Source organism: Ambystoma mexicanum, chromosome 1q, assembly GCF_040938575.1.
Source record: "Ambystoma mexicanum isolate Mex_15411 chromosome 1q, UKY_AmexF1_1, whole genome shotgun sequence".
Lineage (NCBI taxonomy): Eukaryota > Metazoa > Chordata > Amphibia > Caudata > Ambystomatidae > Ambystoma > Ambystoma mexicanum.
In genome coordinates, this window is record NC_090922.1 from 1,508,325,197 (window position 1) to 1,508,348,241 (window position 23,045).

Consider the following 23,045-nt stretch of genomic DNA (forward strand, 5'->3'; position numbering starts at 1 on the left):
GAGAAGCCAGAGACCAGTGCAGCATCAGACAGGAGATGAGCAGGGGAGAGGAAGAGAGAAGCCCAGAGATCAGTGCAGCATCAGACAGGAGATGATCAGGGGAGAGGAAAAGAGAAGCCAAGAGACCAGTGCAGCATCAGACAGGAGATGAGCAGGGGAGAGGAAGAGAGAAGCCAAGAGACCAGTGCAGCATCAGACAGGAGATGATCAGGGGAGAGGAAAAGAGAAGCCAAGAGACCAGTGCAGCATCAGACATGAGATGATCAGGGGAGAGGAAGAGAGAAGCCAAGAGACCAGTGCAGCATCAGACTGGAGATGAGCAGGGGAGAGGAAGAGAGAAGCCAAGAGACCAGTGCAGTATCAGACAGGAGATGAGCAGGGGAGAGGAAGAGAGAAGCCAAGAGAACAGTGCAGCATCAGACAGGAGATAAACAAGGGAGAAGGATTTATGTTGGGCTCACCCAGGCCATGGTTGCTCATAATCAGCGGTACCTGGTGTAGGTTCTGTCCCCGTACTCCCATATCACCCATAATGCAAATTGTAGCCTTTGCTGACTATATTTAAAAAAGCTGACAGAAAGAACAGTCAGCGCTGTTTTACACAGTGCTAGATAAGGTTTAAGCAGACCTCAGATTGGGGGTTTATACCAGAATCTTTTATTTGCCGAAATGAGATGGGAGGGGGCCATCATGCACACCCCTCAGCCACACTGTGCGGGTTATTATGGAACATCATCAGCAAGAGGAAGAATAGTAAGAGCAATGCGGCCACCAATAATAACGAGAAAGATGTGGTTTGCTTTGTACGGCTCGGTATTGCGGCGACCACCATTTTCTGGCCTAGTAAATAACGGCTATTATGATGAGATTACTTGCGCGGATTTGAGAAGGGCCCACGGCAGCGGATTTCAGGTGCGCGTAATAAGTGAATGAAACAGATTTCTCTCAAAGGTATCGAGCCACGAGCGGCTTCGAGATCGGATTACACAATCATATTAATAGAACTAGAAGGTTTACCTAACCGGATTATGCAAGGCGCCTATTCATATAGCGCTTCCTGTTAGGTTTGCAGCTTCAAATTGCTGATAAAAGGGCTCTCCCCATTGTCCACCGCTCAAATGAGCTCCCCAGTCCGTTCCGCGCCACACAAAAGGACTTCCTGACTGCTGTTCATAGCAAGCGGGCATCTCTTCCACAGGTAGAGATGCGCTGCATTCGTTGTTTAGATTTATACCGTGTGTTGCTGCCATTTTCATGATCTCCAGGCGCTCAGGTGGATAGGAAAATGAAGGCGCGTTAGTTAGTGAAACAGAGTGCAAGAGAGCTTTTGCTGTGCTTTTGGTAGCTTCAGATCAGAAAAACAGCCACTGTGTGTGTTGGGTTGCTTCTAAACGGCCTAGGTTTGGTGTTCGCGGGCCTTGCGGCACTGCCGAGGGTAGTGGGATTAAATGCATTTTAGGGGTTTTGGAACTAATCTGTGCCCCAAGATTGCTGTGGGGTGCATTTAAAGGCCCTGAATAGAGATCCCTTTCACATGAAAAGACACATTTAAACACTGCCACCAAAGATGGCCATACTTTGCTTTCCCTGTCACATGAATGGCAAGCAGTTGAACACTGTAACCCAAACACGGCCCTGCGTGCTTTTATTTCTGTTAAATGACAAGTTATACACTGCATTAAAAAAACTACCCTTATTTTACTTTTTTATTCACATGAGGGGCAAGAATTTCAACAGCACAATCAGACACGGCTTTTGCTTTCCATTTCACTTTAACAGCAGTCCTTGAAACACTGCAATCTAAAAACGGCTTGGCTTTTTATTTTGTTCACGTCAAATCAGAGAACCATGTGGAAGGGGGCCTACCCCTCACTATCAATGGGCCAACAGCAACTGCAAACTTGCTCAAAAAGGAGAAATTAAAGAATTCTGTGACATACAAGACAGGATTTCAAACAGACAAAATAAACGGCTTGCACACGTGTGAAAAAGAAAAATACTTTAAAAGGCCACAGTGAAAAGATAGCACTGCTCGTACAGAAATGTTAGGGAAATACGCTGTGGGCGGGGGTGACTAAGGCAATATACATTATGTTTCCACCCACAAGACTTCAGTCACCTTTGAAGAGGCACAGAATACCGGAATAACCAGTTTGGGCTAAGGCAGGAAACTTCACAATTAAAAGCCCCGCTTCCCACTGGAAATGTGATGTTACAGAGGGTGGCCTAATTCCCTGCTCTGCCAGACTTGAAGGCAGGGGCTCATGGATTTCAAAGAAAGCAAGTGTGGCTAAATCTTGACTAGGAGGTGTGAGCTCCTTCCTGCACCCACTAACAAGAACAAACTGACAACTTCAAAGGGGGCATACAAATTTCTGGTCATCGGTTGTGGGGCATGAAGCGCCCCCCTCCCACAGAGGGGGGACAGTTCCTCCCCATTGACATTAAAGGACTGATTTCATTTTAGGCAACTTTCGCTGCAATTAGAATGAGAAATAATTTAGTTTTATGCTATGTTTTTATGTAATTTTCCGGCGGTTTTACAGAGATAAAGTTCATTTTTCCAGGACTTTGGAGACTGAAATGGCCAGTTAGGGTTTTCTGGCTGATCTAAAAATGGGACCAATGTGACAATTGGTGGAAAGATGGAAAATGAAATTATGAACATGCTTGATCAATTGCAGCTTTATGAACGTTAAAAATTTTGGGATGAGGACAAAAATGTGCCACTGGTCCATGCTACATCGTACAGAGTTGGCGATTGGCTTACCTAATTCCCTATGTTCAATTCAAACCACTTATCTTATGCATATAGCAGGGGCGAATAGAGTTATGAAGTTATGAGACATAACTGTTTTTTGTCAAAAAATGGCCAAGAGAACAAAGAACAGTAATACATGCAAACAGACAGATGGTGCTCCCTACCCTTGAACCAATCATGCCAGGGGGCAGAGAGAGGAATGGTAAACTGTCCTATCTGAGAGGTAGGGGTAATTGCAGAGTACTCCCCCTAGATTGTAAAGTGAATGATGTCATTTGTGTTATATAAGGGGGACTGTACTAAGGACACACAAAACTCCAGGGGGACAGGAGGAGGACGACGGAGAGAAGGCAGCTGTACCTTACCATCTTTGAGAGTGCAGTGACCAGACCCCTTGCCTAGCTGCCCAGAGTGTCCTAAGATCCAGCTGGCTTTCCACAATCCCAAACCAAGGTAGAGTGCAGTGACCAGACCCCTTGCCTAGCTGTACAGAGTGTCCTGAGATCCAGCTGGCTTTGCAGAATCCCAAACCAAGGCTTAATGTGTAAGAAGAAAATAACCCCAGCCCTAAGTTGTATAAGCCCTTCCTTTTGTGGCATTTCACCCAATAATTCCCCCATTGAAAACCCCACATTGCTAGTGTAATTCAGTCACCTTCCCATAGAAGAATCTGTATTTAGCCTGTGTATGTTAGCATATTCCCTTTGGTAAACCTCTCAGTGTCTATGTAAATCCTTAGCATATTTTTAAGTAAATCAATTAATTACCCCATTGAAATTCACGGTACAAGATGGTTGAAATTCGAAATTAATCACCTTGTCCCCAGTGTCCGTCTTTAATTATTACAGTCATTAAACTGTTACCACAAAAGAATGAGTCTCCTTGTAACTGAAAACCGAGTTTGTCCGTGTTGTATGCATCACCCCACAAATTCTTATTTGCATCTGTCCTATTAAAACTCCAAACTGTAGTCCCATTGAGAGCATTCCCTTTTGCCTACAGTTAATCTGTTATGTGCATCTGTCCCATTGAAAACCGATTTTCCTAGTCAGCTAAACCCCTTCCCTGAGCTGCCAGTCGAAAATCCAGTGTAAACCGAAGTTTCGTTTGCCATTGTATGTTCCCCTTTTGCATTTGCCTTCTCCCAAAAACGATTTTCCCATTTTTTTTCTACTTTGCCCTGGTGTGCTGATTAGTATTTTCTAAGCTTCCCCATCTCCGCAATTGTAAGCAACACACATTCTTTCATTCTGTCCCCCAGCCGTTGTGAGTGATAATCAAAATCTCATTCTGCCATTTAGCTCCAAAAACAGGGTTTTACTTTCTTTGCTGGCTTTCCATCTTGGGGTGGTGGGCTTTACCCCAAATCCGATTTTCTCTCTCTATTCCTACTCCATGCCACTGCCTTCCATTCAAAGGAATCAAGTTAGCTGATTTTTGGTGGGTGGGTGCAGCATGGGGGAGTGCTAAACCGTTGGTGTTAAATCTTTATAAAATAGTTCTTTTACTGTGTTGCCATTAAAGATTGTGTGAATTGTAACAGGATATCTTAACCATATTGTTTTGTAGAGATTAGTGCATTTGTGTAAACACAACATTGGTGGCTGTGAAATTGTTTGATTTGCCTTTTACCTTAAATATTAAATTAATAAATACCTTTTTGATACACACCGGCCTAATTCCTGGTCCATTGCGTAAAAGGGTGCTTGTGGAGGTTGGGTGCGAGACGGGTTGGAGGCCCACTCAAAAAAAAGTACCTGTGGTTTATTAAAAATAAAAAGCGCTCTATTGTACGCCACCTTCATTGTCAGGGAAGGAGTCCCTGGCTGGAGTGTGCCATGTAATAAAACCAAGGCAGTGCTTTTGTCAAAGAATATCAGTGAAGGCGAGTTAGAGCATTGGGCAGGCTAGGAGGGGGCATCTAGTTCAATGGCCGACTCGCCCGATAGCTAACAGACTGCCTCTTACCGACACACAATCCAAGATAACGCTGAAAGGCGAGAAAACAAAATGGACGAACATTGAATAAAAAATGTCTGTATATTGAGCACATCAAGAAACGTGTGTGGATTCCTATTGATTTAGAATTGGATTCTTTTGAACACTACTTTCCAGGCTTGTGCAATCACCCAGAGCCACCCCTTGTTCAGGACTATATCAAGTACAGCCACGCATCAGGAGGTCCTGATGCGCACACACACATTTACCAAAGAGGGAGGAGGTGCCAGGCCACCTGAAGCTAGGAGCATCCACTAGGGAGAATGTGCCAGGACACCTGAGGCTACGAGCATCCACTAGGGAGAATGTGCCAGGACACCTGAGGCTACGAGCATCCACTAGGCAGGAGGTGCCAGGACACATGAGGCTAGGTGCATCCTCGAGGGAGAATGTGCAAGGACACCAGAAGCTAGGAGCATCTTCTAGTGAGGAGGAGCCAGGACACCTGAGGCTAGGAGCATCCGCTAGGGAGAATGTGCCAGGACACCTGAGGCTACGAGCATCCACTAGGGAGAATGTGCCAGGCCACCTGAGGCTAGGAGCATCCGCTAGGGAGAATGTGCCAGGACACCTGAGGCTACGAGCATCTACCAGGCAGGAGGTGCCAGGACACCCGAGGCTAGGAGCATCCTTGAGGGAGAATGTGCAAGGACACCAGAAGCTAGGAGCATCCACTAGGCAGGAGGTGCCAGGCCACCTGAGGCTAGGAGCATCCACTAGGGAGAATGTGCCAGGACACCTGAGGCTACGAGCATCCACTAGGCAGGAGGTGCCAGGACACCTGAGGCTAGGAGCATCCTCGAGGGAGAATGTGCAAGGACACCAGAAGCTAGGAGCATCTTCTAGTGAGGAGGAGCCAGGACACCTGAGGCTAGGAGCATCCGCTAGGGAGAATGTGCCAGGACACCAGAAGCTAGGAGCATCCACTAGGCAGGAGGTGCCAGGACACCTGAGGCTAGCAGCATCCTCGAGGGAGAATGTGCAAGGACACCAGAAGCATCTTCTAGTGAGGAGGTGCCAGGACACCTGAGGCTAGGAGCATCCGCTAGGGAGAATGTGCCAGGACACCTGAGGCTAAGAGCATCCACTAGGCAGGAGGTGCCAGGACACCTGAGGCTACGAGCATCCACTAGGCAGGAGGTGCCAGGACACCTGAGGCTAGGAGCATCCTCGAGGGAGAATGTGCAAGGACACCAGAAGCATCTTCTAGTGAGGAGGAGCCAGGACACCTGAGGCTAAGAGCATCCGCTAGGGAGAATGTGCCAGGACACCCGAGGCTACGAGCATCCACTGGGCAGGAGGTGCCAGGACACCTGAGGCTAGGAGCATCCTTGAGGGAGAATGTGCAAGGACACCAGAAGCTAGGAGCATCCGCTAGGGAGAATGTGACAGGCCACCTGAGGCTAGGAGCATCCACTAGGGAGAATGTGCCAGGACACCTGAGGCTACGAGCATCCACTAGGCAGGAGGTGCCAGGACACCTGAGGCTAGGAGCATCCTCGAGGGAGAATGTGCAAGGACACCAGAAGCTAGGAGCATCTTCTAGTGAGGAGGAGCCAGGACACCTGAGGCTAGGAGCATCCGCTAGGGAGAATGTGCCAGGACACCAGAAGCTAGGAGCATCCACTAGGCAGGAGGTGCCAGGACACCTGAGGCTAGCAGCATCCTCGAGGGAGAATGTGCAAGGACACCAGAAGCATCTTCTAGTGAGGAGGTGCCAGGACACCTGAGGCTAGGAGCATCCGCTAGGGAGAATGTGCCAGGACACCTGAGGCTACGAGCATCCACTAGGCAGGAGGTGCCAGGACACCTGAGGCTACGAGCATCCACTAGGCAGGAGGTGCCAGGACACCTGAGGCTAGGAGCATCCTCGAGGGAGAATGTGCAAGGACACCAGAAGCATCTTCTAGTGAGGAGGAGCCAGGACACCTGAGGCTAAGAGCATCCGCTAGGCAGGAGGTGCCAGGACACCTGAGGCTACGAGCATCCACTAGGCAGGAGGTGCCAGGACACCTGAAGCTAGGAGCATCCTCGAGGGAGAATGTGCAAGAACACCAGAAGCTAGGAGCATCTTCTAGTGAGGAGGAGCCAGGACACCTGAGGCTAGGAGCATCCGCTAGGGAGAATGTGCCAGGACACCCGAGGCTACGAGCATCCACTAGGCAGGAGGCATCCTTGAGGGAGAATGTGCAAGGACACCAGAAGCTAGGAGCATCCGCTAGGGAGAATGTGACAGGCCACCTGAGGCTATGAGCATCCTCTAGGGAGAATGTGCAAGGATCTCCGCTAGGGCGAATGTGCCAGGCCACCTGAAGCTAGGATCATCCTCTAGGGAGGAGGTGCCAGGACACCTGAGGCTAGGAGCATCCGCTAGGGAGAATGTGCAAGGACACCTGAGGCTACGATCATCTGCTAGGCAGGAGGTTCCAGGACACCAGATGCTAGGAGCATCCGCTAGGGAGAATGTCCAAGGACACCAGAAGCTAGGAGCATCCGCTAGGGAGAATGTGACAGGCCACCTGAGGCTACGAGCATCCTCTAGGGAGAATGTGCAAGGACCTCCGCTAGGGCGAATGTGCCAGGCCACCTGAAGCTAGGAGCATCCTCTAGGGAGGAGGTGCCAGGACACCTGAGGCTAGGAGCATCCGCTAGGGAGAATGTGCAAGGACACCTGAGGCTACGATTATCCGCTAGACAGGAGGTTCCAGGACACCAGATGCTAGGAGCATCCGCTAAGGAGGAGGTGCCAGGACACCTGAGGCTACGAGCATCCACTAGGCAGGAGGTGCCAGGACACCTGAGGCTAGGAGCATCCTCGATGGAGAATGTGCAAGGACACCAGAAGCTAGGAGCATCCGCTAGGGAGAATGTGCCAGGCCACCCGAGGCTAGGAGCATCCGCTAGGGAGAACGTGCAAGGACACTAGAAGCTAGGAGCATCCTCGAGGGAGAATGTGCAAGGACACCAGAAGCTAGGAGCATCCGCTAGGGAGAATGTGCCAGGCCACCCGAGGCTAGGAGCATCCGCTAGGGAGAACGTGCAAGGACACTAGAAGCTAGGAGCATCCGCTAGGGCGAATGTGCCAGGCCACCTGAAGCTACGAGCATCCTCTAGGGAGGAGGTACCACGACACCTGAGGCTACGATCATCCGCTAGGCAGGAGGTTCCAGGACACCTGAGGCTAGGAGCGTCCTCTAGGGAGGATGTGCAAGGCCACCTGAGGCTAGGAGCGTCCTCTAGGCAGGAGGTTCCAGGACACCTGAAGCTAGGAGCATCTGCTAGGGAGGAGGTGCCAGGCCACCTGAGGCTACGAGCATCCACTAGGGAGGATGTGCAAGGCCACCTGAGGCTAGGAGCGTCCTCTAGGCAGGAGGTTCCAGGACACCAGATGCTAGGAGCATCCGCTAGGGAGGAGGTGCCAGGCCACCTGAGGCTAGGAGCATCCTCTAGGGAGAATGTCCAAGGACATCAGATGCTAGTAGAATCCGCTAGGCAGAATGTGCCAGACCACCTGAGGCTACGAGCATCCGCTAGGCAGGAGGTTCCAGGACACCTGAGGCTAGGAGCGTCCTCTAGGGAGGAGGTACCACGACACCTGGGGCTAGGAGCATCCGCTAGGGAGAATGTGCAAGGACACCTGAGGCTACGATCATCCGCTAGGCAGGAGGTTCCAGAAAACCAGATACTAGGAGCGTCCTCTAGGGATGTGCCAGGACACCTGAGGCTAGGAGCATCCTCTAGGGAGGATATACAAGGACACCAGAAGCTAGGAGCATCTGCTAGGGAGGAGGTGCCAGGCCACCTGAGGCTACGAGCATCCTCTAGGGAGGATGTGCAAGGCCACCTGAGGCTAGGAGCGTCCTCTAGGCAGGAGGTTCCAGGACACCAGATGCTAGGAGCACCCTCTAGGGAGGATGTGCAAGGACACCTGAAGCTCAAAGCCTTGTAGGAGGATTGTGTACGGAACAGATCTTCAGCAAAAGCCTCTTCTGGGGACCCTATTCTCACACCTTGGGGGGGGCTGCCACGGGGGTAGGAGGCCACATTTGTTATTGTGAACAGGGAACAACTTCTGGGAGTTTAGCCAAACCAATCAAGGTAGCATGGAGAGAGGGCAAGGCTAAATCTCAGGAGAGAGTGGGGTCCGGGGTCCACAATTAGTCAACGTTAGAAGAATAACATTATAGGACCAGAAAACACATGAACAATGACTATTGGCAGGTATAAATATCGAACAATACTAGGTACTAAAAACATATATACAGTTACTGTAGTTGGTGTTAAAACAATCACCCCACCCCCAATACCTGTAAAGGAGGCAAGTAATTAGGTTAGCAACAACTGTCCACGGGATTGATAATCCTAACTTTAGAAGTCCGGCCGTATGTTTTATGGGGCCTTTTGCCCAAAAGCTTAATGGTTTTCCATTAGTTTAGGTGCTGGGATAAAATCAGGAGAGGGGCCCTGGAGATGTGGAGATGGGTTTAAAAGTTAGATAAAGTAGTATTCTAGGGAATAAAACAGTTCCCAGCTTTTGGAGTGCTTTTAGCAACATCGTGTACCAAAGCCAAACAAGTGTAAAAGTTCAACACGTTAGGCAGATAGGGGGACAGGTAAGTATTGCTACAATTTACCACCCATACTCCAATTTCTCTTCAGACTTGGTGGGTCGCCAGAGGGTACTCTGAGCTAAGATTTTCGGCTTTGGTTCTGGTCACTGGCGCCCAGGAGCTGTGGGTGCAAGAAGAGTTCTGGTCGTGGATGGGAAGTTGTCGCAACCATTTTGCGGCAAACAATGCAAGACCACCACTGCGGCACTCCTCAGGACACTCGACCAGGGGCAGGAAAGCAGGTTACCGGGACGGCCACAGTTGCACAGCGACACCAAGCATCACAATTTTCGCGGTTGAAGAAAGCCTCCTCTTTCGGGACCTGTTGATGGCAGACTCTTATTGCATAAGCCGAAGACCCCTAGAATGGCAGCGCTTCGGTCGTGGTGGCCCAATCTGGAATTTGGCAGTCCACTGGGTGGTCCGGGGACACTTCTGAAGGCTCCAACTTGCTCGATTATCAGAAGACACCGTGATCAGTTGTTCCCACCAGTTTAGAGGGTTGAAGCACTGATGAGGGTCCACAGAGCTCGGTAGCCACACAGGGCTCTGCGGGAACTCTGGCCAGATTCGGTCACCAAGCCTCCTCAGGCATCGCCCACGGGTCTTCCACAGTCGTCACAGCTACAACAGGATACTTGGCTCCTCCTCCGATCTGCAGGAATGTCTGCAGGGTTGCTCTTCGTATCCCAAAGTCAGGCGAGTGATCAGACTCCGCGCCCCAATGGCAGGATCTGCCCCACACATGCACATCAGCAGTGCTCCAATCAGGGGCCACTGTGGGTTTCAGGCAAGCATGCAAACCAGACTCTCGGGCACCAGCATGTCGATGGGATCAGACAGTCCTAGTCCGCTTCCTGGGACCGCACTCACGTGGTATGCACTAGCCCGCCAAAAGCAAGCCTTTCCTTGGGGAGTGCATGTCCATAAAAGGATTCCTGACCTGGGTAGGAAGAAGGCCAAAGGACCAGATGGCCAAAGAACAAACAAAAAAAACCTTGTTGCACGCCCTGTTTGGGCACTAGCCACTGTAGGAAAAAGTAACCGCTGCCACCAGTTTGTACCGAGGCACACCTTGGGTATCTAAAAAACCCTTTAAGAGTAGTCTAGGGTCATACAAAAGAAACCCCATTACACTGCATTGTAAGTGGCATTGTGCAAGGATAGAAAGTTACCAGAAAAAGTAACCAAGTCAAAAGACTAAGCAAAACAGTTTCCTGGTACTGACCAAACGGACTAGTCAGTTTCCCATAACATGTGAGGAAAATCGCAGTGGAGTGAAGTTGAAGGCTTCACTGCAGTGCAAATAAATTAGGGCAGGGTTTAAAGCAAAAGTTAAGGGGTCCATCGAATATGGAGGGAAAGTTGCTAAAAGAAACCACACGGAGAGTGAAAAGGTGACCCCGGAAGGCAATATGCTCGAGAAGCTTGGCTGGATGCTCCTTCATCAACTACTTGATGGCACATCTGCATTGGAGAGTCTTTTTCAGTATTCTGCAAGAAACTTACCTCCTCCCAAGACCATAAGCAGCACATCCAGGGGTAGAGACCATCACCAAGGCCCATGTACTCGGAACATCTAGGGCTATGAGCCTTCACCAAGAACCATGAGCCAGTACGACTTGGACTGGGCACCTCACGAACGAATGATATAGTGGATACAAGCCTTCGTCGAGCAATACCCATGGGGCTAGGACCTAAAACTAGGAGGACGTGCAAGCAAACCGTGGTGCAGAGGGACCTACACCAACTTCCACATCTTGTAACGGGGCAAGACCATCACTGATCTCAAAATCAATATTGCTACCACCCTGCACAGGTGGCCGTGTTCCGGAACCTTTGCGCTTCAATGCACCCGCTTACAGATATCCTTGCCCATGCACCGTACGTGCCTTGCACTTACCCCGCCCGTGCACCGATCGCTCACCGGCTGCCCTGGCAGCTTACCGAGGGATTTCGTGTCACTTTATTGATTCCAACCTCTTTGCGTTGGCTCCGCCGTGCCTTCTGCGTGGCGGCTAGTGTGTGTTTCTTCGCTGCTTCGGGTCATAATTGAAAAAGACAGAATTGCCGGATCCGGCTCATCCATAATTCATCCCATCAGATGCCCAGGAGGGAGTGGGGAGTGAGGCCTACCTCGCTCGACACATCAACAGGAGTGCGAATTTCAATTACGCCGCGTATACGCACCGCCTGCGCCCGGTAAAGAAAGGGGTGGCAGACACATCAAGCCGATTTCCACAGCAAGGCCTACAACGGTGGCCAGCGTTAACAGCTCACAGCATCCAACAAGAGTCTGCGCAACCCGACAGATTGGGCTGGTAATGGCGAAGTACACGATAGGTGGCAAAAAGACATGATTGCCGCATGCCACCTGTGCAAGGACAGCTGCAAATCAACTATTGCATAAAGACAAGAAAGCGAGTAATATTTCTTCAGATCCAGCCCTCATTTCAGTGGGTGGAGTTTAGCGGCTCTTGGAAAGCAGGATCCTGGTGCATGCTGGGAGGCAGGAGAGTTAGTCAGTTAGCCGGCAGGTTAGCGTGACAACACAGGTTCGAATCCCGGGCTTGCGCTTAGAAACTTGTACCCGGTATTATTAGCATGGAAGAGACAATGGCGCACATACCACGGGCCTGGTGGATATACACAGATCTGCATGGCAAGGAGGATACAATGAGGAGCTTAACATTGGGTGAAAAAAGCTGCAATTCTAGGGCTTAGAAGCAGGACTGCAGGAGGAATAATGTCGGATATAGCCAAAGAAAATACCACAACAGGAAATGGGGTGCAGACAGAACGGTGCAGCGTGGAAAGTAGGGGGATGAGACGGGTTTTAACGCGGCCTCAAATCTACTCCCGTTGTTAATATTGCCACAAACCTACTCACACACTCCAGATATGGCTTACATTTGACAGGCAATCTTGCCCAGAAAACCCCCTGGACGAGTAACATTCTGCGCCAGGGCGGGCCTCGTCTGCCTTCTTGGATACGAACTCTTGAGGAAGGCGATAGAATAACGCGTCATTAAATCATCAGGTCTTTTACAACAAGGACGTGAGTTTCCAACGCTGCACCCCCTGTTGGCGCCTTCATCATTTTGCTGTCGACTGATTATATCGAAATCCCATTCCCTAATTTACCACAAACTTGTGCATTTAGCCAAGTCCAGCGGATGCTTGCCTCCACTCCGCGAGAGTTCCACTGGCAGCAGGTACCGGTTCCAAAGTGGATACCATTAAACTGGTAACTGGGATTTAACAGCAGACCAGTTAAGTTTATCTGCAGGTCTGATGCAAAGTTGACCGCCTGCTGCAGCAGCATGTGAATGATGCATGCAACATGCATGCAAATCAATCATCAAAGCAAGGTAACACGTGTTACCTTGCTTTGATGAATTATACCTGTTGCAGGTGCTTTTTGTTTGTTTAAAAATATATATATTTGTCACTTTATTTTCCCCAATTCGGCCCAGGTGTGGGCAGAATCCGGCCCCCAGGGACTACACATGATTTCGGCCCAGCCACGGACCGGGTGGCAGATGGGCCAATCCGACCCTGGTTGGAGCTAATCCAGCAGGACCTGGGTTCGAATCCCCAGTAGGGAAAAAGCAAAAAACAAACAACTGCTGTTTAAGGGATGCAGTGCACTGAAGTGCAAGTTACTTCTTCCTGCACTTTTATTTTTAAAACAAAACCATTTCAGAACAGTTTCTTTTTAAACTAAAAGTATAGGACATTAACCTTTTAACTGCCATGGGTCCCCCCCCCAGTGCCAAGGCCTTTTTTGGTGATTTCAGTATTTCACCATGCAAAGCCTTCTAACATTTTCTTCTTCATTAACCCCTTAAGTGCCAAGGACGAGCTATCTCGTCCTTGGCACTGGGGAGGTAATCCCAAGGACGAGATACCTCTTAAGGGGTTAAAACGTAATTTTAAAAAAGTAGAGAAGTACAGCTCCCACCCACTGAGGCCACTGCCAAAGAGGCCCCCCCCCAAGCCCCCAGGCCAAGCTGCTGGGGTGCGATAGGTTCTTCCCTTGGTCCTCCATCCCCCATTCCCTACAGGTCTCCACCATTATGAGTGCCTCAATGTGTGCCTGGTCTTCTGATCTGCATCAAATCCAGTTGGCACGTGAAACCCTGGCTTCTGCCTGCCATGTCCGAGCTAGGCCCGTCCTCACCCCTCATCTCGCTCATACCCCTCCACACTGTCTAATCAACGTTTCTCTTTTCCTCTGGAATTCCCTTCCCGCACTCCCCCGCGGACAGTGAGGACAGGCTTATTCCTCATGTTCAAAAAATATCTTCTCCGTGTGGTGGGGTCTCAATTTGGCACTCACAGTGGTAGCAAGCTGAATGTGTGGGGCTCATCACTGGCCCTTATAGGGGTAACAGGTTGGATCTGTGCTATCCCACCCTGACCCTCATAGTGGTAGCAGGCTGACTCAGTGCTATCCCACCCTGACCCTCAGTGGTAATAGGCTGGCTCTGTGCAACCACATCCTGACCCTCATAGTGGTAGCAGGCTGACTCAGCGCTATCCCACCCCGATCCTCATAGTGGTAGCAGGCTGGCTCTGCACTACCCCATCCTGACCCTCATAATGGTAGCAGGCTGGCTGGTCACTATCCCACCCTGACCCTCATAGTGGTAGCAGGATGGCTCAGTGCTCTCACACCCTGACCCTCATAGTGGTAGCAGGCTGGATCTGCGCTATCCCACCCTGATCCTCATAGTGGTAGAAGGCTGGCTCGGTGCTATCCAACCCTCATAGTGGTAGCAGGCCTGCTCTCTCTCTCTCTCTCTTGCAGGAGTAACATATTAGACACTTTACACAGTCTCCTGTGACCGGAATCTATATCTTCTAATAGAGTCCAGTGTAACTATTGGTGCCCTGCCTGGCCCAAGGTGTCACCCCCTGAAGCTGCTTTGACTAATTCATTTCCTTTCATTCACCCACGACAACACCCTGAAGCTTTCACCAGCCATCTCCTTCCATTTGGACTACGGTGACTCACTCCCTTTAACTTGCCATCCCACTTTCCTTCCATCAGGTGCCGCTAAACTAGTCCATCGGCAGGTGCAGCCATCATACCTCCGCCTCATCCATCCCCAGCCCTGGTGGCTGGTCACGGCCAACATTTCCTTTCAAACCCCCGATTACTCTTGCTCACCGATCCTTCTTTCCTTAAAGCTGCATCTGCCCACAACACTCCACCTCTAGCGCCATCGGACCCCCCGCCCTCCTTTATCCTGCTTTAAATCCTTACTCTCATTCTGGAACCCAGCGCTATGGCAACCCCCTGAACTACCACTCATCTACGCTTCTGCCAAAGCATGAATACCAGCTTATTGGGCTAGTTGGGACCTCGATACAGCACTAATTCTCCTCTCACCACCAGCTCAAGGTGCCAGTGGGTGATTGATACATGTACAAACAGCCACCATATCATACAAAGAGATCTTCGTTACCCTGATGAAGCTCTGGACCGAAACATGTTGGCTAGGCAATAATACTATGTTGCTTCTCAACTGTCTTGCAATTGGGAACAACAAATAAATGAACACTTGATATGTAAACATAATAATGTGGCTTCAGAGCAGCCAACCAAAGAGGCAGCGGCTTTAAGCCTTCACATTTATCTTCCATTTTAAGGCTCTAAACCCATAGTTAAAAGGAGCGCATCTGAGAGTGGAGGGTGTTTTGCACCCAAGTAGCTCTTCAGAAGTAATCTCTAATCCGAAAACAGAGTCTAAGGGAGACACCGGGGGTTACACCAAGGAGTATCTCCTACATAGTGCAAAAAAAGAGCGTCAAGGCTCCGAAATCTCCACTAATGTTCACAATACGATCAAAAATGTATATCCAAAATCGGAGGGAATGAATACCTTCGCTTCATTCCCATCCAAGTGCTTAGTATATTCTTTAGGCCTCAAACCCATTCACCCAGATTAACAGATTACTTCTTTTATTCCGGTCGTCATTACACATTTTTCTCTACGAACCAGCAGATCTTCCTACTAGGTCGCATAACCCCAGACCAGTGTCCAATCAGCGTTCATGCCAGACTCCGCTCTGCGTGACGGCTAATTGCATCAATCGCATTCATATCTGGATGTGTGAACTTGCTTACTTTGAGAAAAGTGTGGCATAGATGGTACTCAACCTCCCTACCTTCAGGTTCAGTTACAGGTCCATGGTACGGGCGAGCTGTACTGAAACACCGTACTTGTAACAGCATCGGTCCTATACCCGGTCAGAAGCCACGAGAGCTAAGCACACAAAAGGTACTCTACGGAGCGAGTCCACACCTTTCTCATGCAACACCTAGTCGGTCAGAGGTAGGATGGGGGCTGGTGAATCATAACCAAGAACAAGACAATCCATCTGGCCATAGCCGAACATGGTCTTAACCTTTGGCAGCCACCATCCTATCATTCTCTACAAGAGCATCCTTCGGGTAACAAAGTCTCCATAATACCACCTTCCTCATAACACGTTACCACATTTTCTGTTTCCACTTTATCCTTCTCTACAAGATCAAGCCTTTTAAAAAAATTCTCCACATGATCAAGCTCCACATAGAACACACACCTGAATCCTCCATGTGATAAATCTTCTCATCAGCATTTCATAACCCTGAAAAAAGACACTTAAAACAAACGTATTGAGTAAGCTAAATCTAATATGAAAGAACTCTTCAGAATCTTGAAAGAATTGGAAACAACTGTCACTGCACCTGACACCTCCATCAAAGATAGCACCTGGTGCACGAATATCCAAAATGCTCTCCTTGGGAAGATAGCCACTCTCCAAACCAAAATTAATGATAAACAGACCAATCTACAATCCAACTTGCAACCTAACACTCTCCCAACTATAAACAACTCTATCCCAGATTCCTTGACTCCGTTCAGCTTCTCTCCCTGATCTACCACTCAAGTGGAAAATACCATCAATAGCCTTAAACCCTCTAACGGCCAAGGGGACCTCTGTCCAGCGCTCATTATCAAGGGAGCGGCCCACGAGCTAGCTCCATTCATCACTACTCTCTCCAATTCTTCCTTCAGCACGGGGATCGTACCGGACAATTTGAAGGATGCCTGGGTTATCCCGCTCCTAAAAAAACCAAGCTTGGATGCCAACGTACCAACAAATTACAGGCCCATCACCACGGTGCCGTTCTTACTAAAAATCCTCGACCGGGCGGCATACCTTCAGATTCAAGACTATCTTGAATCTAATAAACTTTTGGGTCTAAGGCAATCTGGGTTTCGGCCTCTCCACGGAACTGAAACAGCCCTGATCGACCTCAAAACGCAGATCGAAGATTTAAGAGATAAGGGTAAACTTGCTTTACTTCTTCTCGATCTCTCTGCAGCTTTTGATCTCGCCAATCATCAAATTCTGTGCCGGAACCTTAAACTTGCCGCACATTTTTCTGCCACAGCATGGATCAGTTCATTCCTGGACAACAGATCGATGTGCGTCTTCTTTCCCCTAGCAGCAGCATCACGGGGTACCACAAGGTTCTTGTGTCTCCCCCACGTTGTATAACGTATTCACAAACCTCCATTTGATATTTTGGACTATCTGGGTGTCACACATACTAATTATGCTGACGACACCCAGATACTCATCCCAATTTCAGGAGACTACGTCGCCGACTCTCTCTCTGTAAATGGTATCTACCTAGTCATCCAAGCCTGGATGGCGCAACACGGACTGTCTAAACGACGAGAAGACAGGGCTCCTCATTCTCGGCTCTCCTCAAAAACTATCCAAACTGGCCCCTGATTTCAACTCCATCATTGATGGTAACACTATCAAGGCCTCCAAGGACACTAAAACATTAGGGATTTACCTCGACTCTACCTTATCTTTGGCAAGGCAAAAAAATGCAGTTTCCTCTGCAGTGGCATATACCTGTAAGCTCATTACAGCTAGCCGCCCTTTCCTTTCACCAGCCAACTGTGTCACACTTGCCAGGACTCTCGTGCTGTCAAAATTTGACTACTGTAATGCCCTCTATCTGGGCACACCCAAATGTAACTTAAACAAGTTACAAATCATCCAAAACAATGCTATAAGAGCCGCTCTCAACATCCCTAGGAACCAACACATCTCAGACACCAGACGTAACCTGCGCTGGCTCTCTGTCCCTCAACGAATTACACTGAAAACACTTGCTCTCACTCATAAATGCCTATCCAACCAAGCTCCCTCCTTAGCTAACAGATTCACCCCCCACAACACCAACAGACCTCGCAGAACTGCTCAGACTAACTGCCTCTCTATACCACGCTTCAACCTTCAAAGATCTGGCGGAGCCAGCTTCCCAGAAATGGCAGCGAAACTCTGGAACTCGCTTCCTAACTTGCTAAGATCTGAACCGCCATTCCACAGTTTTAAAATCTTGGCTAAAGCCTGGCTAATCGCCTAAGACCTTCCACCTACTTTCCAACCACCTCCCATGCGCTAGCCACCTCTTGTACATAGGCTATGCTCTCCCGATCACCCGTAACTGCATTATGTATATGTATGTTTATAAATGCTATTGTAATTTTAAACTGTAATTTAAATTGTACTGCCATGTCTGCCTTACCATGTTGTAACTAAAATACGCGCCCGGATGCCCTCGGGCCTAGTGCACTCTATAAATAAAACAAATACAAATACAAGTCATTCCAGGCTTTCACTTCATTAGTTTCCACAAATGAAAGACCTCTGCATCTCAAGACTCCACACCATATATGTAGGCAGATGAAGCTCTCCTTACCTTCCAGGACGGTGAGCTTGGCATTACTGTTGATCTCCCCTACGCTGTTGGTGGCCGTGCATTCATAGAGCGCCTCGTCCCGGTGCACCCGGAGAGGCTGAATCCGAAGAACTGAGCCAGAGCCATCGTCAAACTCGATCACCTGTCAGAGGAAGGAAGGGAGATGCCATTACCCAAGAAGGACGCAACATAGCAAGATGTCCACCTTACTCAAGAGATGAAGGGACGTGCCATTACCTCAACATGAAGCAAAATAGGAATGTGTACAACTCAAGTGAAGGGCAGGAGAAAAGGGACTGAGGGAGAAGGGCCACTACCCATAGAGGAAGCCGTTTGCTAAGTATGCCAGAAAGGACCGGGGTTCACATTACGCATTCACTGTTCAAAGCACCCATGGCCGAACAAACCGTCCCCAGGCAACTATAGACATAGGACTCAGCCAAGAGCACGTTAAAACCGTCCTTTGTTTTCCATATCAGACAGGGATCATACAGGAAAAACAGAATTCGCCAGCAATCGCAGCTCCTGAGCCCGTGTCAGGGGCTTTTCTTGAGGTCTGACATCACAAATCAGGGTCTTCCCCAAAAACTTAAGAGCCCACCTGATTGGATATGTGGGGTGGTATTACCTATAAATGGCACATATAGAGGTGATCTGACTGGCCCCTGCATGTCAGGTGGGTTGGCCTGAACCTTTCCCAGAAACGATTACATTATTGCAGGGTCACATGATTACCATTGGCCCTTGCCCTCTGCCATCCACCCCTGGATTTGTGTTCCCTGATTGGCTGGAGTTGATCTCCCCAGGCCTGGGACCCAGCTCTGTTCTCAGCGCTCTGTGCACCTTCTCAAGGTGATGAGAGAGACTATGTGCCCCCATCATTGCCTCAGTATTACCCCTTGCGCCTTAGAGGGTGCCTGCAGCGTTGCAACATTGTAAAACGCCACATGTATCACTTTGATACTCGGTGGTGAAGGGCGGCACCCCGAGAGTTTCTTGAACTGTTGGACAATGGTTGGACAATAGAATATTAGATGGATTATGTTTATAGGTGCAGCTAAAGAGGGAGGCAAAGAAAAAGGGGCCACTCTGCTCACAGACTTCGCTGAAGTTGGAGACTAGTTATTAATACACCGGGGTGCTGACACACGGCTGTTCATTAGTATCCGTGGAGGTGCTGGGTGGTTTGGTGGGGAGGGGGTCTGGCACAAACCCCAGCTGAATATGCTCTTCTTGGTGGTGCAACCTCTTTTCCAGAGGTTGCAAGCCATCAACGAACCCCTGGTAAGTAAAAACTGGCTACAGAGCGAGGTTTGATATGGACCTCTCGTAGCCCATGTGGATCGGAGGGTAGGCGACTTCCTCCATGCAATGCTAATCATAGGAATCGATAAACTACCAGAACACGTCAAAGGGGTTGAGGGACCGGGACATTGATAGGAGTGGACTCCGGGACATATACGAGTTGAATCAGGCCCCTCCATGACACATGATACTCTGCAGGTAGATGGAAGAGCGCTCTGCATTTCCCATGTAGACGGGATTGGGTTCCCCCCACACCTGTGCAGACTGCAATGGGCTCTGCCTAGACAGGAAGGGACTCCACCTCACCCGTGTAGACGGGAATGGGCTGTAGATGGAAGTGGACTCCGCCATGCCCGCGTAGACTGGAATGGACTTTGCCTAGAAGGGAATGGACTCTGTCTCGCCCGTGTAGACGGGTATGGACTCCTGCTTCGCACCCACCAGTGCAAATATGAACTCAGACCCACCCACAAGAGCCACTCAAAACTTAACACTCCAATATACATGGACTCATGCCCACCTCAGCCCCTCAGTAATTTACTATCGATATAATTAGACAGAGGCAACTCAAACCCCTTGAGAAACTGCTATGAATTGACATGGGTCCATGGAGTGGCTTGATTTTGTGTACTCCGATATAGACAGATCATAAGTTGATACTTTGCGTATAGATATAAATGGGCTGAGACCCCAAGTTGATACTTTGCGTATAGATGTAAGTGGACTCGGGCCACCAGTGTCCCGTGATACTTTGCGTATAGATGTAAGTGGACTCGGGCCACCAGTGCCCTTGATAATCTTTTTGATTTGCCCGAGAAAGGGCACATATTTTGTGACTTGAGCTAGACCACAGGATATGGTTTGACTCAGTGGAGTACCACTATGGAACTCCCGCCTGTTGAGTTGGGATTGTGAGGAATTCCACGATCCGCACTGGGAGTGGGCGCTCGCCTGGGCTTTCTAGATTTTTTGGAAACTGAAAATGTTGATGGGAGATCAACCTCTGAAAATGCGGAGGGGTGCACAAAAACCTTCACGAGGAGAAGGGCAACACCTTCCTCCTCCCATGGCAAGCCTAATTAAATATCAAAGGCTCCATTGATCTGCCCTGTTCCATTGTCTACGGTATGTGTGGTGGCGAATAGGCCTGGTCACAGAACTTAACAATGTGCAGGAGAACTAAAACCTCTGATATGTAATGTGTCACCTTGAAGCTAGCTCCCCCCACCCCCCGTAAGAAGGGCAGTGAATGTCATGTCTGGGACAACAATTTCCAGTAGTTCCTTTCAGAGGGACAAGGTATGTGATTTGGGGGAGACAGGAAGTCTGCTTCACCACATACTTCAAGGGAGACCAGCACTTTAAACAAGAGTCACAGAGGGCTCAGTTAACCAGAGAGACACTTTGATCTACAACAGACAGGAAGATGGGTTGGACTTGGAGTACATGTTGTCACCTCTTACCTTTCCTGTTGAAAAGCACTCTGGTTCTGACCATATGCATAACAGAAGATTGTTGGTAGCAGAGGTGTTGCTAGAGGGGTCTATAGCCCTGGGTCTTTTGGTTGTAGCCCCGGATAGAAGCTTTGGGGATACAACCAAAAGGTTAGCTAGCCCCTAGTCCCGACAGTCCCAACATTAGATTAGCCCTGGATCTTTTCCAGACCTAGCAACACCCCTGGTTGGTAGGGACCCAGGATTGGTTCATTAAGGTAGGCGTAGCCTGCACCAATCACTGGGGCCCATTTGGCTTTAAAAAGAGGGCTGAACCCCTCACTTAGCAGATCATCCAACAACTTCGGAAGGAATAAGGGGGGGGGGGGGGAGTCATTTGGACCCTTGATGAAGGTACAGTCTGGTTTTAACTTCCGCCAGTGAAGGAAGGCCAGGATTTCCAAGAGGGAAGCAAGATCCCTCCCCTAAACATCTCACAGGGAACAGAGGGAGATAGCAGACTCAGAGGACCCCGTCCAGCCACTCCAGAACCGGTACCCAGCCAGCACATAGCGTGCCCTGCTAGGTTCTGCCAGCAAACTTACTAGGTGGGAAGTGACAGTCTCTGAACAAAGCACAAGGCCATTGCCTTCAAACTCTCCTCGGCTTTGGGCCATTTGCCTTGAAAGGGTGCCACAAGCCCTGCTAAGAAGCTAGGAGGAGTGCCACACAAGCATCAATCAGCGTCCATCTTTTAAGGAAATGTTCGAGGCAGTCGAACCTCGAACCGTAACCGGCTGCACCACTGACTGCTGTCACACTGCAGTCACTAAAGCATTGGTGACGCCATGACCAGCATTCCAGATCTGGTAACCAGCACAGAGACGATTCTTGACCCTGAGCCGCTTTGTAGGCCAGTCAGCAGCCGTCCGTCAAGCCTCGCTTGCCGACCTGCCTGCCGCTTGATATCCGCAACTGTCTCCTCTATTGAACTCAGGAGCTGCAAAGCGCTCTGGAACCGACTCAACGCTGTCGAGCAACAAGAACATGGTAAGCACCAGGTACATTGTGGTTTTGTCTGCCTGGTCCTTCTCCAAAAGGCCCCTTGTGACATTTACGATCCCTTACCCCCTTGGTGATGGAACCAAAAGCTTTACTGACTACTCTCATGTCAGTAGCAAGAGTGCATCCCTTTCCTTCGTGAAACTGTATGTCCTCTGTGTTCCTTACAGGGTTGGTTGTATTTTGTAATGTGCTAGAACGGTCTGTTGTAATAGAAATTAAGTATATATTTGTATACAACATTAACTGGACAGTCCCTTTTATCATTGGGTAATAATTGTGTGTTTGCTGTGTTGCAACTAACCAACAATTCACGACCTTGTGGAGATAAGCCTGAAGTTCCGTCCACGTTACCAAAATTGGACAAGGAGGTTTATAATCGACTTGTGTTCCAACCTGTTTGGATCGCTTCTGGTGTACTAGAGGTGTGGGGCTGATTGATTGTTTAGAAACCGATATTCATCCCAGGACCACTTGTGCCCTGGAAGTTGATTCGTCACAGGGGCATTGCCGGATAGACCCACATAACTTTCAAGGTGGACTCGAAGAGGGAAGTCCGGAAGGGTATAATGGGGATCTCAAAGACCTTCTCAATTTGCTGTAGGAGCGATCAGACTCCCACCATTTGCTACCCCTGAAAGGGAGTGGAAGTCTTTGCCATCCCACGCAGGCCCAATGCCAACCCACTTTACCATGAAGTGGACTGGCTTTGTGCCACCAAAAGGCGCTATGGATCAGCAGTAAGCCCCCAACCCCGCCCATCACCAACCTCAAAGCGCTGTGAGCTGACTTTCTTTCCTTTCTTCATCCACGTGATCCGCGGCTTGGGGTCCCCCGTGGCTTGGCACACGAAGGAGGCCACGCCGCCCGAGATGCCAATCTGATCATCGGGCTTCTTCATGAAGGTTGGCTCACCTGAGAGAAAGAGAGAGAGGACTTCAGAGCAGAAGGCGCAGGTGCGAGCAGCGGCACGTGCCGTTGGTACAAGCAATCACTGGGAGTGGAATAACCATTGCTGTCCACTTAACTGCAAGACATGTCATTGCCCCGCCCTTCCCCGTGATTGGTTAAGTAGAGTGTCCTTGCACATCTTT

At 49.5% G+C, this 23,045-nt stretch overlaps 1 protein-coding gene across 13 annotated transcripts in view; it reads right to left on the reverse strand.

Annotated features, from left to right (window-relative positions):
* The window catches only part of PTPRF (protein tyrosine phosphatase receptor type F), a 791,126-nt gene that overhangs the window by 310,633 nt on the left and 457,448 nt on the right, over positions 1–23,045 (reverse strand). For all 13 annotated transcript variants that reach the window (XM_069642415.1, XM_069642423.1, XM_069642422.1 and 10 more), the window contains 2 exons: positions 22,721–22,866; positions 18,152–18,293 (listed from right to left, as the gene is read on the reverse strand). In XM_069642415.1, the coding sequence (XP_069498516.1) occupies positions 18,152–18,293; positions 22,721–22,866 (288 nt within the window). The remainder of the gene's footprint in view (positions 1–18,151; positions 18,294–22,720; positions 22,867–23,045) is intronic.